The 14,534-nt window shown below is 47.5% G+C and overlaps 1 protein-coding gene across 3 annotated transcripts; it reads right to left on the bottom strand.

The window, feature by feature from the left end:
• Positions 1–4,283: 4,283 nt before the first annotated feature.
• NTSR2 (neurotensin receptor 2) lies at positions 4,284–11,319 on the bottom strand. Of its 3 annotated transcripts, none has more exons than XM_026519065.4 (4): positions 10,668–11,319; positions 6,480–6,729; positions 5,816–5,906; positions 4,284–4,817 (listed from the first exon to the last, which is right to left on the bottom strand). In XM_026519065.4, the coding sequence occupies exons 1-4, from the start codon at positions 11,289–11,291 to the stop codon at positions 4,649–4,651; spliced, it is 1,134 nt and encodes a 377-aa protein (XP_026374850.1). In that variant the 5' UTR covers positions 11,292–11,319; the 3' UTR covers positions 4,284–4,648. The 3 variants fall into 3 exon arrangements, with proteins under 3 accessions (XP_026374850.1, XP_057165194.1, XP_057165193.1); XM_057309211.1 differs by having other exon boundaries at positions 6,480–6,636; XM_057309210.1 differs by lacking the exon at positions 4,284–4,817 and adding an exon at positions 5,554–5,692.
• Positions 11,320–14,534: the final 3,215 nt, after the last annotated feature.

Here is a 14,534-nt window from a genome sequence, read left to right as displayed (position 1 = left end):
CCAGGGGTGGTGTCTCTGAGAAGGCAGCCAACGGGAATGCTGGTGGTCTGTGCTAACGCTTGGCTGTTCCCCTTGCTCACCGCATGTCAGCCATCTGGCCCTCCTGGCCCACCTTGGCCACTCCCAGGCAAGAACCCACCTCAGACCTTTGCTTCCTCTGCCCAGAACGCTTCTCTCCTTTACATCGCTCGGATCCCTCAAAGGTCCCCTCCTCAATGAGGTCATCCCCAATAGAATACATTTTGTTTAGTGTTTTCTTTGTCTTTCCCCACGAATGTAGGAGCTTCATAAGACATGTTCACTGCTGTGTCCTTGAGGACTTGAATATGCCCAGCAAATGGTAGCATTTGTGCCTACTGATGCTCTTTTCTGTCTTAGGTACTTCCAACATGGGAGCTGGGGGTGGGGGTGGCTGGTGATGGAGGAACTGACAAAATAAGGAGTGAAATTGAGCTAAAATTCTTGATTTAATGGGGTGGAAGTGACTAACATGTTAGCAGAAGAGGAACATTTAAATATGTTAAAAAAACAATAATTGCTGAAAGAAACAAAACAGGATGTCCAATATCTAAAAATAGTAAAGGGAAAGCAGCACCAGAAAAACCCAGTTTATGTGGTATAAGGGAAGAACAGGCTGGGGAGGGAGGAGAGGAGAAGCTTGGTAAATAAAGTAGATGGCAGAAGCACAACCAAACATTTCCCTCATCACAATAAACATAAATGGATTAAATTCACCTAACAGCAGATTGAGGCTCTCAGACTGGGTTAAGAAAGCTAATGGAATGGGCTTCAAAATTTTAGAAAATTAAATGGATGAAGAGATACTTTAAAGTTCAAAGTTAAATCCAAAGGGATGATAATGGTCACAAACCTTTGTAGATATGCCAGCACTGATGTGAAGTCTAGAAAGCCAGAACAGGAAAAAAGTAGGGTAATAGTGGGATAGTTGCATAACCATGACTGGAGACTAGTACATCTCTCCAGAAATACAGACAGAAGACCAGTAGAAATGAGAGTCAACCAACACAGTAACATCTTTGATCTAAAGTCATTGACCTCCAAAGAGGAGAGAATTCTTGTGAAATAGTAATTCCAGGAAATGTTCTGGAACTAGACAGAGGTGATGGTTGCATTACACGTAATTACATGTAAATGACACTAATGGTAAATTTTAGGTGTATTTTGCAATAATAAAATTAAAACTGTTCCAGAGTGTTGGAATATACAGAAATCTGTACTTCTGCAAGCCCAGAAATAGAAATCACCCTCAAACCAGATGAGAATAATAAATACACGGACTGTTGCTCTTTCTCCTGAATTCTTACAGCAATTTGAGAACTACAGAGCAACATTCACGTGGATGTCAGAGTTCTCCTGGCAGGTGTTACAGCAGAGAGGGCAGGGAATTTGAAACTCAGAGACTTGGTTTAATGCCTTGATTCCTTTGCCAGGTCACCTGGCCCCCTGGAGAATGTGTTAGCTGTGAAATGAGCAACAGTTGGTAGCCAACATTTTTGAGCACCTACTATATGCCAGGCATTTAACTAGGTGACTGATTGTTTGTTACTTAATCAACTCAACAACACTCTAAAGTAGATACCATTGGGACTGTCTTACAAATAAAAAATCTATGGCTCACCAAGGTTGAATGACTTGTCTAAGATCACACAGTTATCAAGTGACAGAACAAAAACAGATTCATGCCAGTGGGTGTAAGCATAGTAACACTAACATCACAGCTGCTTTCCATCTAGAGTAATTCACTTCCACCAAATGTCGCATATTAGAAGGCACTGTTGGCTCCAAAGGCTCACTGTACGATAAAAGTATGGATCCAAAATTCTTTCATTGGGAGAGGTGTTGGGTCGCCTGTGAAAGGTAGTGCTGGATGCGAGCATATAGCCAATATATTACATTATGTATCATCCTGAGTCTGGACAATTCAGCATTAATGTTTAGAAACCCTTTTAATCACAAGATTTGCATTAAACCTTCCAGATCTGGCTTCAGAGTCTGCAGACAGCTCTTTAAGGGAAGACTATGAACCAAGGGCACGTCCAACGTCGACGGCTTTCATTTCTTTTTTAGTCTACTTAGGCAGACTGCCCAGCTCAAGGAATTAGCATTTTAATTAGCAAAACAGTTGGAAAGCCAGTGCAGAGTTTTCAAGCCCTTCATGTCTAGAGAAGAAACAAGAATCCATGACTACATTTGTCATTCACTGAATATACTGTCCCAGTTTCCCTTTGCCTTTCTTTCTTTAACTCTGACGAGCACTAATTTTTCTCTCTTGGGATCTCTGGCCACTCTAACTCTGGTTCTTGCTCTATAAAAGGATCTTTCCCAAGGGTGGCAATCCACCCTACTAAGATGGGTGGGTTTGGTTGCTGTTTTGGGTTGAATCACATCCCTGAAAATATATCCAGGTCCTAACCCCCAATACTTAAGAATGTGATCTTATTTGGAAATAAGGTTGTTGCTCATGTAATTAGTTGAGATGAGGTCATGCTGGAATAAAGTGGGCTTCTAATCCAGTATGGCTGGTGTCTTAAGAAGAGAGTGAGTAGTAGGGGAAGGCTGCCATGTGACCATCAAGACAGAGATCGGAATGATGAACCTCCAAGCCAAGGATTGCTGGGAACAACCAGAAGAAGCTGGAAGAGGCAAGGAAGGATTCTTTCCTCAAGCCTTTGGGGAGCATGGCCCTGCTGACACCTTGATTTCGAACCTGTAGCTTCAAGATCTGTGAGTGACTAGATTTCTGGTTTGAAGCCACATACTTTGCCGTGCTTTGTTATGGCGGCGGCCCTAGGAAACACAGGTGGGCAATGTATCCTTCATCTTTCAAGGTTTGGTGGAAGCTTTGTAAAGTTCTGGCACCAATGAAGTCATGGCTGTAAGACTGAGGCTGATGAACACTTTTGGGGTGTCTTGATCTTAGCCAGACAAGCTGACGGTCTAGCCAACCACAAAAATAGAGCTTAAGTTGTTTAAATACAGAATTAGAAAGATAATTTGCAATTGGTAACCAGGAGCTTCCTTTATAGTAATGACAGCTACCACTGATCAGGTGCTAGATACTACACTTTCAAGCATTTTTTCATATTTATGATGCCATTTCATTCTTAAAACCCAGGGGATAATTGTTACGATGTCTGTTTTACAGATGAGACATGAGGTCCAAGCAGGTAAAGGAACTTAAGTCACACAGCTAATAAGTGACAGAGGGAGGATCCATCCCATGCTCTGGGTTCTGTAGCCACTGCTGGTGCTGCCCATGGGACAATAGGGGGAACTTAATTTCTATTTGAAATTTGTTATTTAGATATCATACAAATAATATCTTACCAACAAATTAGAAGGAAACAGAGGTTTCCCTGCTCTTCACCAGACATCTGAGTGTCTGCTGCGTGCCAGGGATCATTAGGCTCAGATCTTGGCATGAAGAGAACAGAAACCACCCCTGTCCTCGGGTCCACTCATGCCTCCTCACTAAACCCACCATTTTCACTAAGGGCTTCCTTCTAGACCTTTTCTCTGCATCTGAATGATTTTTGCATAATCTCATCATGTAATTTTTTATCGTGTTCTTTTTAAATAGTACAACCACAATATGTTTATGTTGCTAAATAAGATTCATACTTATTATTTAATGGTAGCCTAACAAATAGGATTTGAGTGGACTGAGTGGATCATCGTGATTCACTCAGTTCCTTCGTGTTGAGCCTTTCATTTTTGTTGCTCTTTGGCCATCAGACTCTTGGGAAATAGCAGGATGCACTGGTGAGTCTCGCTGCTCACTCCCAAGCCTGGGCTTTGGTCCCTGAGTTACTAAGTTGTGGGAGAAGAACCTTCCTTAGCTTTGCTTTTGTTTTCCCATGTAGAAGATGGCAGTGGTCATGAACATATTCCCAGGATCCCCAAAATAAATAGAAGTGGCACCCTGCCGCTTCCAGGTCGGTCACACATCTGTCTTCCCCTGGGTGGCCTCAGATGCCTGGCGTCAGGCAGTCACACTAACCAGAGGCCAGGGGAGGGGAGTGGGTGCCCCCGGGGCCTCCCACACTCACGGAGTCCTACTGGGCGAGACTGGAGGAGGTTACTACAGCTCATGTGACGTGACAATCCAGTAAGCTTCTGGATTACTGTCCTTTATCATTTGTGGAAATTCTTAGGACATCTGAGCCCACAACCGATGAGCATAAGCTACAGGAGAATGTGGTGAACATCCAGGAGAGTGAAAAACAGCAAAAATAAGAACAGTAACAACAATGACAAAAATATGGCAGCCAACATTTATTATTTATTACGCACTAGGCACTGTGCTAAGCACTTTAATCTTCAAACAACTCTAAGAGCTGGGTCCTGTTCATCTCCATCACACAGATGGGAAGACCGAGGCTCAGCATGTAAGTGACTCGTCTGCAGATGCACAGCTGGTAAGTGGCGGGGCCGGGGGTCCAGGTGAGCACATTTGACTGCAGAGCTTGAGTTACTTGTGATAACATCGCTTGTCTGAACGCTGGGTGACCGAGCAGTCAGTGTCTGCTTCGTTCATTCTTCTGTTTCATCCAGGTAGGCGTGTCTGGGGGATTCCCCAGAGCCCCAAGTTGGGTCCATTCGGGTGGGGCTCCAGGGCTTCCGGGGATCATGGCTCCATGCGGTGGTGCTCTCGACACAGGGAGCCCAGGGCTTTCAGGAAGAGTTTTCTGAAGGAGGAGGACACAACGTTGTACAGGACAGGGGTCACCGCTGAACTGACGTAGAAAAGCGTGTTTGTCACCAGGTAGAAGTAGTGATAGAAATTGTAGAGTGTCCTGGAAGAGAAACCCGGGAGGTGTGTTAGAGGACCTGCACCACCTCACAGCATCCAGCCCTTTCTTCTGGAGAAAGCGTCTCTCCTCCAGAGGGCCAGGTGAGGAAGGCCTCTTTTCTGCTATTGGGAAGCGTGGTGCGAATTCGATAAATGGTCCATCAACACCAGCTGCCCTTGGCGGGTGCACTGCACCCAGCCTCTGAGTCCCTGTTTCCCGTGCAGTTCTCGGTCCCCTGCACAGTGAAAGGTGCACCTGCTGATGGACAGGGGCCATTGCCTAGCCCGCTGAGATGCTGGGAGCCTCGTGCTGTTGGGTGTGGTCCAGGAGATGTGGCTTCACTGAGAAGTGAACGTCCTTCTGAGAAGCCATGCTCCTCGCCACAAGGATTCTCAGCTGTGGGGAGGGCTCTGCATGTGCATTTGTGTGTAGGGGGTGCTGATAGCTCTTGAGGATGAGGCATCTGTTGACACAGCCATTTCCTTGGAGGCTGCGTGGATCTCTCTTCTCTTGGATGTTTGCCTTCCACTTAGGATCAGGGGCATAGTGATTTCCCAAAGAAGACAGGAGATTTTCTCTTTTCCAGTTGTGTCCCAAAAGGCACACATGGTCTGGTCTCTATCCAGGGGACTCTTGTTAGCTCATGGACTCAGTGAGCCTCTGAGGCTTCCTCCCCTCTCCTTGCAATAGCAAGGCCCTCCCCCTGCTCTCCCCCCACCCGTGGACCTCTCCATCCTGTGGTCAGGATGCCCATAGCCCTGGTCACCACTGAGATCTCTCACTCACATGACCTTAGTAGTTCAGGGAAGTTGGTAGAAAATGCCCTGTTCCCCACGCTCAGCTCAGAGAGTTTGAGTGCACAGACTGGGCAGGACCAGCTGGAATGGAAGCCGGAGTTACAAAAGACCCAACAATTGGGAATCCCTGTGGAGAGCATAGACCGTTCCAAGCCCGGCCCAGTGGTCCTTCCCTATGTGCTTGGGTCCCTCCACTGCACCTACCCAGTCCACCCGTCATCGGAAACGTAGCAGTACATGAGCCTGCGGACGTGATACGGCATCCAGCAGACGACATACACAGCCACAATAGCTCCTGCAGAACAGGTGGGGAGGGAGAGAGCAACAGAGAGCAGACATTCCCAGTTATGCAATCTCCAGGGAGGAAGATGCCAAGCTGACCACAGCATTTCCCTGGAACTTGTTCCCAGATCCAGGGGTTGGAAGGGAACTTTGAGGCTATCTGACACATTTGATCTGGATCTGTAGCCAAACCTGATGTTACCCTGGTGTCTGGGTGAATACCCACTTTAAACCCCACCTGTACACTGACATCCTTCTAGAAACTTCTACAACCTCTATAACCTCCTCCTGACCACCAGAATATACTCTCAAATCAGGGCTAGATACTCCCACCTGATTGTCTAATTGTAGAGACAACTGAACTTAAATGTCCTCTGCCTCATAAAGCCTTTTCTGTTCCTCTTCCTGATCGACTGATGGTCCACCATCCATCTAGCACTCAAGTCGTAAGCCAGATAGTCTGTTGATTTTTCCATCACCCCCAGATCCAATCTATTAAAAAGCTCTTCCTTAGCATCTCCTGATTCCTCCCTCCTCACTGGAGCCCTAACTCTTCTGCTCAGGGCAGTGTTACTGAGTACTTAACTGAGAACCTGGACGCTGTGCTGGAGACCGCGGAGCCGGCTGGAGTCCTTGTGTCTCACCAGGCTGGCCTGGCCCCCATGGGGGACTGTCCTCCTCTCTTCACTCGTTAGCTCCACGTGGCTGGGGGTGGGGCTGCCTGGGGCAGAAGTGGACGGCACCTGGGAGCAGAGGGCCACCAGGTGGCTCACAGTGACCCCGTTCAGGAAGGCAGTTAATGCCAAGGGGAGCACGAAGGATACCAGCACATTCACCTGTAAAGGTAATTCCATTTCTTATGGTGGTGGCACCAAGGCTCTGTGATGCTCTGGTCATCAGGCTGTGCCCAGGGCCCAGGAATCTGCAGCAGTGGGGGGGGGGGGGGATGACAGCAGGGTTACAAGATAAGGTTGAGAAGCTTCTCAGAAAGATGGAAGAGAGCAATAAAAAAAGGAGAGACAACAAGAACATTTGGGATTAGTTGAGGACACTCATTGTCTGAGTAATAGTGGGTTCTAGAAAGCAAATAGAGAAAAGAGAGGGGAGGAAATAATTTTTTAAAATAAACCACATTGAAGAAAGTTTTTCCAAGAGTGAGGGATATAAGCTTCCAGATTGAAAGGCTGCCTGGAGGCTCAGAACCATGGATGAAAATAAGCCCACATCAAGGCACGTTCTTAAGACTTTTAGCACGATGTGGGGAAAGAAGTCCTTGAAAGCTTCCAGAGGGAGAAGACAGGGCACATACAAAGAATGGGAACCAGAATGGCGCTGGACTTCTTTAAGGCAACAGTGGAAGCTGGAAAACAGTGGAGTGATGCTTTACAACTTGTGAGGAATTCTGTGCCCGGCCATCTTACGTTCCATAGTCTGGAACATTTTTAGACATGTAAAATCACACTTTTTTTTTTAACCTTCTGTGGACCTTTTCTCAGGTCACAGGAGGTTATGAGGGCATATGTTCCATCAAAATAAGGTTGTAAACCAATAAAGAGAGACCCGGGATCCAAAAATAGGGTATGAAGCAGAAGAGCAGAGTGATGGAAGATGTCGCTACACACCCAGTTAGATTGGAGCAGGAGAGAGGGGGGCTCCAGGGGCGACTGGAGGAGCAACTGAGAGTTGACCGAATGGGTCTGGACATACTGAAATAGTATTTATACTTCTAGTAGAGGAGTAAAACATGCATGAGAAATAGATCACAGGAAACTAAGCAAATTGAAAAAAAAAAAGACCATTATTGATGGCAAGGAAGTAAAGTTAACACTGGAAAGGAAATATAATAAAAATATATGATGTGGTTCATCCGTGAAGAACGCTTAGCATAGTCACAGTATGTAAGTACTGAGCGTAAGATTATCATACCCTGCCGTAATTGCGCTGGAGGAGTGGTGAGACGTGTGTGGACGCAGGACGAGGAGGGTAGGCATGCAGTGCGAGAGAGCAGACTGCTCTTTCTCTCCAGTTAGAAGACACTGCGTAAAATATCAAAACTGCGAAATCAAGCAGGCATGTTCTTTAGAAATATGTAGGCAAAGAGCAGCAAGAGCTAAGGGTGGACAGTAGCTGCCCCTCAACAAGAGAATATAAATCAAAGTGTGAAGCGGTGGTAAGGGAACAGCTATTTTATGTGTCAAGCCTTGTAATTATTAGTTGATGGTTTTTGACTGATGAGAAACAAGCCTATTATATAAGACCTTGTTTTTTAAATGTTTAGATTTTAAAGTTCAAGGTATATGGGGCGCCTGGGTGGCTCGGTCAGTTGAGTGTCCAACTCTCGGTTTCAGCTCAGTTCACGATTTTGGGGTCGTGGGATTGGGCCCCGCGTCAGACTTGGTGCAGAGTCTGCTTGAGATCTTCCCCCTCTGCTCCTCCCCCTGCTCCTGCTCTCTCTCTCTCTCTCAAATAAATAGATAAGTAAATCTTTAAAAAATTCAGAGTATATGTGTTATAGGGTTTTTCCTTATTGATTCTGTATGAACATTTTGTTTTAAACTGAACATTTTAAGTTTTTATTTTTTATTTTTTTTAAGATTTATTTGTTTGGGGGGAGGAGGGGGAGGGGCAGAGGGAGAGGGAGAGAGAGAATCCTCAAGCAGATTTTGTGCTGAGTATAGGGCCCCACCACGAGGCTTGATCCCAGGACCCCAGCATCACAACCTGAGCCGAAATCAAGAGTCCGACACTTAATCGACCGAGTCACCCAGGTGCCCCTAAACTGAACGTTTTATTCTTTTACTTTTTTTTGTTTTTTTAAAATATTTTATTTGTTTATTTGTGAAAGAGAGAAAGAGTAAACAAGCGAGAGAGAAGGAACAGGGGGAGGGGGAGGGAGAAACAGACTCCCTCCTGAGCAGGGAGCCCGACAACGATGTGGGGCTCAATCCCAGGACCCGGGCTCATGACCTGAGCCAAAGGCAGATGCTAAACCAATTGAGCGATTCAGGCGTCCCTGAACTGAACATTTTAATAGCACTTTAAAATCAGTACAAAATATCTGGGTTGGGTGCTGTACCTTTTTAAGGAGCTATCACTCATGCTTTTTTCTTAATGCATGCTGACAAATCAGCGGCACCAAGACAAAAATAAATCACTAAGTGACAGTCATTTTACTTTGTTGCAGAACCAGGCAGGGTTTTATCAGCAACAACATACTCATTATCAAATTGTAACTTTAATACCAGTCAAGACAGAAATCGAAGGTAAATGTATATTCATAAGCTAGTAATTTTTGGGCACTTTGAAATACAATACAGTTTTTTGTATTTTCAAAAACTATGAGCAATTTTTTGTAGTCAAAAAACACTGATAAATATGGACAGTGAGCGATAAGACACTGAAAAAGAAGGTGGACCGAAATAATCCTAATTTGAGTTTGGTTATTTTGTTAACATGGACTGTATGTCTCAAGTTAAGCATTTTTTAATATACCATTTTTCGAAAAAAGCTCTTACCGTGAGGGAATTGACTACACATAATGTCGCAAGCTCCCCCCTGGCTCATTTCAGTTTCTATCGCATCGGTCAGTTTGCACCACATAAAGTAAACTATGCAAGCAGCATATTCACAGCACAAACCTTGCTTGGCTCTCCCCTCCCCCCCAAAACTCCACTCCATAACAGGTGCAGCCTGGAAGCTTCCACTCTAGTCGGTGAAAACTGGTGGAACTTGGCTACCAAGCCTTTTGAGCCTGTGGTTGCTGGTTCATTGCCATGGCCATACCAGGGTGCAGAAGGGAGCTACACAGACCTAAGGCAGGAGCTGCGGTGCTCTGACTATTCAGCTAGGTCGTTCTGCTGCAGCTCAGAACCTGCTGGGACTCGATGGGTGCTCTAGATATGTGGCTCTGCAGCTGTGATGTGCTTGGATCGTCGTGGTGGAAGGCAACGTGTGGACTGGACCGATGAGGTCTCAGGTCATGACTAGTCGGCCTGATGTGGTAGGAAGAGCAGCTCCCACTATTGTCACTATTGTCAATGGGGCCACTCCTTCTGACTGCTCTCTGGAGCCCTGCATGACCAGTTTCATTAGTATCATTACTGTTCTGCTTGCTGGTGTGTTTTTGCTTTTGTTTTTGTCTTCTTTATCATCAGGTCCAGATTTGGGCAAGGAATTTGACAATCCACAAACATGTCTGATATAGAAAGTGGATTTTTAAAAATTAGGGATCCTACCTTGTCACTTCTGAGTAATTCCCTATAGTGACCATAGTAAGCAACTTCTGAAGCCAGGCGGAAGGTTTTCTAATCAGGTTTAACTTAAATTTTTCCAAATTCTTGTTAAGGCTACAACTAATACATGTATTTCTTCTGAAATCCTTCATTAATATTAAATATTCAGGCCTCTCTTTTATATCTCCACAAAATCCCATTAAACTGGATATTCTGCAGTGAGGCTGAAGATGGTTAGTTTTGGTGATAAAAATGTAGAAGGCTGGAGTGGGTTATGAAATCTGTATTTCTACAGCTCCCCCTCTCCCACAGTTCTTATGCCCAGTGATGTTTGGTCATCACTCTTGCAACATTGCGAAGAACGCAGACTTCCAGAATTAGTTTTGAATTCAAATGTGGGCTTCTCTTAATGCCTCATCTTTGCCAAGCCTCTACCCAGGTCCTCTGTAAAATGGGGCAGTGAGACCCAAATTTCCCGGGGAAAGGGCGGTCGCGAGTATTCGAAGTGAAAACACAGGCCCTTTAGCCTCCCTCCCCCTTACCTGAATGAAGACCTGGAGCGTGGCGCGGCTCACCAGCACGGTGCACACTCGCGAGGCGGGCTCCGGCTCCCCGCCAGCCGTCTCCAGCTCGTACTTCTGCCCCATGATGATTGCCATGGGCAGGGCGAGGCCGAGCGAGGCGGCCCACACGAGCGACAGCAGGCGGCGGGTCCGGCGCGGCGACAGCAGGCGGCGGGCGCGCAGGGGCTGGCACACGGCCAGGCAGCGCTCCGCGCTCAGGCTGGCTACGCTGAGCACCGTGGTGTAGGCGCACAGCTCGCGCACGAAGTAGTAAGCGCGGCAGCCCAGGTCGCCGAACACCCAGGGGTAGTGGAACCACACGAAGTTGTAGAGCTCCATGGGCACGCTGACCAGCAGCAGCAGCAGCCCGGAGAGCGCCAGGCTGAGCACGTGGTAGCGCAGGCGCCCCGGGGGCCCGGCGCGCCCCTTCAGCACCACGTGCACGGACAGCGCATTGCCCGCCGTGCCCAGAGCGAAGATCAGCGAGTAGAGAGCGGTGAACAGCACCTTGGCCCAGAGGCGCGTGTCCACGCCCAGGCGGGCGTCCAGGCTCAGCACAGGGCCCGGAGTGGGCCTCGGGGGCCGCGGGCTGCTGCTCTCCATCCCGCTCCCGCGGCCGGCGCTCCCTCCCTCTCACTGCGCGGAGACTGGGCGAGCTGCCCGGAGAGGAGAGCGAGCGCCTCCTCCTCTCCACGAACCTCCAGAATGGGAGGACCCGCCCCCCGAAGGATGCCCCTGAGCAAACGCCGGGGCGGGACCAGCCAGCGAATGTAAGCCTGTTGGCTGCCTTTACATTTCTCCGTTCAGTTCAACCCACGGAAGCACTGGGTGCTGGGTGGAAGGTGATACAGAGGGGTTGGGCCTGACTTACCAGCTGCGTGAACTTGAGCAAGTTTTTTAAACCTCTCAACCCATTTCTGCATTTAAAAAAATATTTACGTTGCAGAGGCTCCGTGAAGGTTAAATGAGCCAATCTGTGAGAAAGCTCCAAACCTTCAGTATACATAGGCATCCCATGGGTACCATGCACCTGGGCCGCTTGCGCTGTGCTCCTGTGTGTGTAGTCCCAGAGACAGCTGGTCAAACGCTTGCCAGAACTTTGGCACTTGGCAGCTGTGACTCTTCTTGCTGAAGGGCTGTTCCAACACCACACTAACATCCTCCAGGGATTTCTTTGTCTCTGATACAAGCGTCCTCACGGTATCAGGCTTTCCCAGGCTTTTAGGATGTCATTCCCATGGAGCAGGGTGAGGAAGTGAAAAGAAGTGTGTTAACATGCTTTAAAACCTTTCATTAGTCCCTTTCCTTAACCCTTGTAAATGCCAGAACTTTAGAGTTAAAAGGCCTTTACTTGTCTTGCGCTTAGAACCCCTGATCCTTACTACAGCCAAACCCAGGTCTCCTGATTCTTTGTCTTCGGCAAAGTTGCTATGCTCCACTGATACTTTAATCTTTCAGCCAGATATATAATCTTACAGTAACATCGTGGGCTAAGATTGCAACAAAGGGATTTTTGGGGGACACGATTCAGTCCACAACAAGGAGTCCATACATGAGTTTTAGATAAATTTCTTTGAAGCAAAAAACCTGTATTAATAAATTTTTAACTCTTTACTGGGTTTCGGGTAGCTCAGTAAGGCCTGTAGAATTTGGAAAAAGGCAAGTTCCTGCTTCCCTTTGGAAGACTTCTCCAAGTATTCAGTCTCCCAAGGTCGAGGCTGGAATGGTGGAGAGGACAGTGGGCTTGGGATCAGGAGAGGTGGACAGGAGTCTCGGCTCTGCCATTCACCAGCTCTATGTTCCTGGCAAGCCATCAGCCTCTTTACTCCTGTGAGTTAGAGCACTGAGCAGATAGGAGTCTTCAGGACTGGAGTCCCCCGGCTGTCACTACAAGAGTTCAGCCTTTACATGGTAGGAAGCTCAAAGACAAAGGCAGCGGTTCCTGGTTTTTCACTTGTGGCACCGGTGGGAGTATCCAAGAGGTGAAGGAGGTATGATTACCTTTTTAGGACAGCTCTAGGTAAGCATCCTCTGTCATGTAGAAAGAGGAGAGTTTCCTTGGTGTCTTCAATGGATAAGCCTCTCCAGCCAGGTCAGAGGCAGCCTACAAAATGCGGTTAATGTGGCAGTGAGGAAGAATCAGCACCATTGATTCACCCCGTGGGTTCCCCCTGTGGCCATGTCAGAGGGCTCACAATTTCTGTCTTCACCCAGGAGACCACAGCAGAGTGCCCGACGTGCCCTCTGTTTGTAAGTCTCATTTGCGGTCCTTCTAACCTGAAATACTTCTCAGAGAGTGTATCCACGTGTGGATGCACTGGGCCCATAGCTTGCCTCTTCCATACCCATATGAACCTAATTTTGTCTCTGAATAAAAACAAAACATCCCTTGTGTTAAGACTAGTTTCAGTCTGTATTGGGAGACTCTGACCCCTGATGTCCTCCACTGTCTATGTTAGAATAAAAATCCTGGCTCTCCTGTTGAATGCTAGACGGGGCTAAAGGATTCCACATCTAATTATGCAGCAGGTAACTCAGAACCACTCAGCGCTAGAGGGATCCACCAGGTGTGAGCAGCAGTAGAAGGTCAGCAGTTCTGAGTCCAGGGATGCCAGAGATGGAGAGATGCAGCTTTGGGCTGTCAGGTGAACCATGTAAAGTATTAACGAGGCTTCCTGGTCAGGCCAGAGGGTCACTGAGGCCAGGACCCTTTGCTTGCTTTGTGTGCCCAGATTCCTGACCTTCTTGGCTGATTACTTGCAAGACGCAATCAAAAGGGCATCTGCTATGGACAGCTTTGTGTCCCTCTTCCCCCAATTCATATGCTGAAGCCTACAACCTAGTATGACTGTATTAGGAGTAAGGAAGTAATTAGGGTTAAATGAGGTCAGAAGGGTACGGCCCTGATCCCTTAGGATTAGTGTCCTTACAAGTGGAGGTAGCAGAGAGCTCCCTCTCTTTCTGCTATCTGAAGACACGGTGAGAAGGAAACTGTTTGCCTGCCAGGAAGAGTTCTCAGCAGTAGCCAAATCAGCTGGCACCTTAACCTTGGACTTGCAGCCCCTTGCAGATCTGTGAGCAACTGAATTTCTGTCGTTGGGGCCTCTGAGGTCGTAGTACTTTGTTGTACTAACACAGCTTCCAGTCCCTACGCAGCTTCGGATCCTGATGCCAACCGATGACCTGGAGAGATTATTTGCTACTTGAACCTTGAAAAAAAGAGTTAATTCCTGTTTCCCTTACTCCAGGATTGAGCCATGGTAGGATTTTCTGACTCAGAAAATAGAGTTTACCTTCACAACAACCACAGAGCATGTGTATGTGTGAGAGAGAGATAGGCAGGCATGTGTGTGTGTGCGTGTGTGCGCATACACACACACATATCTTCCCTTCATTATGCATTTCCATACTCGTTCTTCATTCTTCTCTGCTCTGCCCTGAGTTCTCTGTCTTCCACGTGGGTTCAGTCCATGGTGGACAATGAGAAAGTGGGAGGAGAGAGTTGAAGGTATTGTTCCTTTCACTTCCTCCCCGCTGGATTACTGCTGATGGGCCCCCACACTTGGCACCCTCCACCAAAGCTCCTGCAGGGGTCTCCTCCAGCTCCTTCATGTCCTAGCCTTCGACGTCTGCTGTAATAAGTGACAGCAAATGGGATGGCTGCAGACAGTGCAGAGTAATTACCTTACAGTTCAGTAGATCAGAAGCCCAGGTCTGGCGGGCCTCCCATCACGGTGTTGGCAGGGTGTGCTCCTTCCGGAAGCCCTAGCGGAGAACCCGTGTCCTTGCCTTCCGGTTGCTGCAGGCTGCCAGTGCCATTGCCTTGTGGTCTCCTCCTCCTTAAAG

The sequence above is a fragment of the Ursus arctos genome, unplaced genomic scaffold (genome assembly GCF_023065955.2).
Source record: "Ursus arctos isolate Adak ecotype North America unplaced genomic scaffold, UrsArc2.0 scaffold_8, whole genome shotgun sequence".
NCBI lineage: Eukaryota > Metazoa > Chordata > Mammalia > Carnivora > Ursidae > Ursus > Ursus arctos.
Note: the sequence above shows the minus strand (reverse complement) of the source record. Positions and strands in the feature narration are given on the sequence as shown.

Excerpts from the sequence above, each read along its gene's own strand:
- NTSR2 (XM_026519065.4), bottom strand. The coding sequence starts at position 11,291 with ATGGAGAGCAGCAGCCCGCGGCCCCCGAGGCCCACTCCGGGCCCTGTG. Across the intron at positions 6,730-10,667 it reads CGCTCCAGGTCTTCATTCAG|GTGAATGTGCTGGTATCCTT; the intron begins GTAAGGGGGAGG and ends TTACCTTTACAG. Across the intron at positions 4,818-5,815 it reads TCCGATGACGGGTGGACTGG|GACACTCTACAATTTCTATC; the intron begins GTAGGTGCAGTG and ends TTTCTCTTCCAG.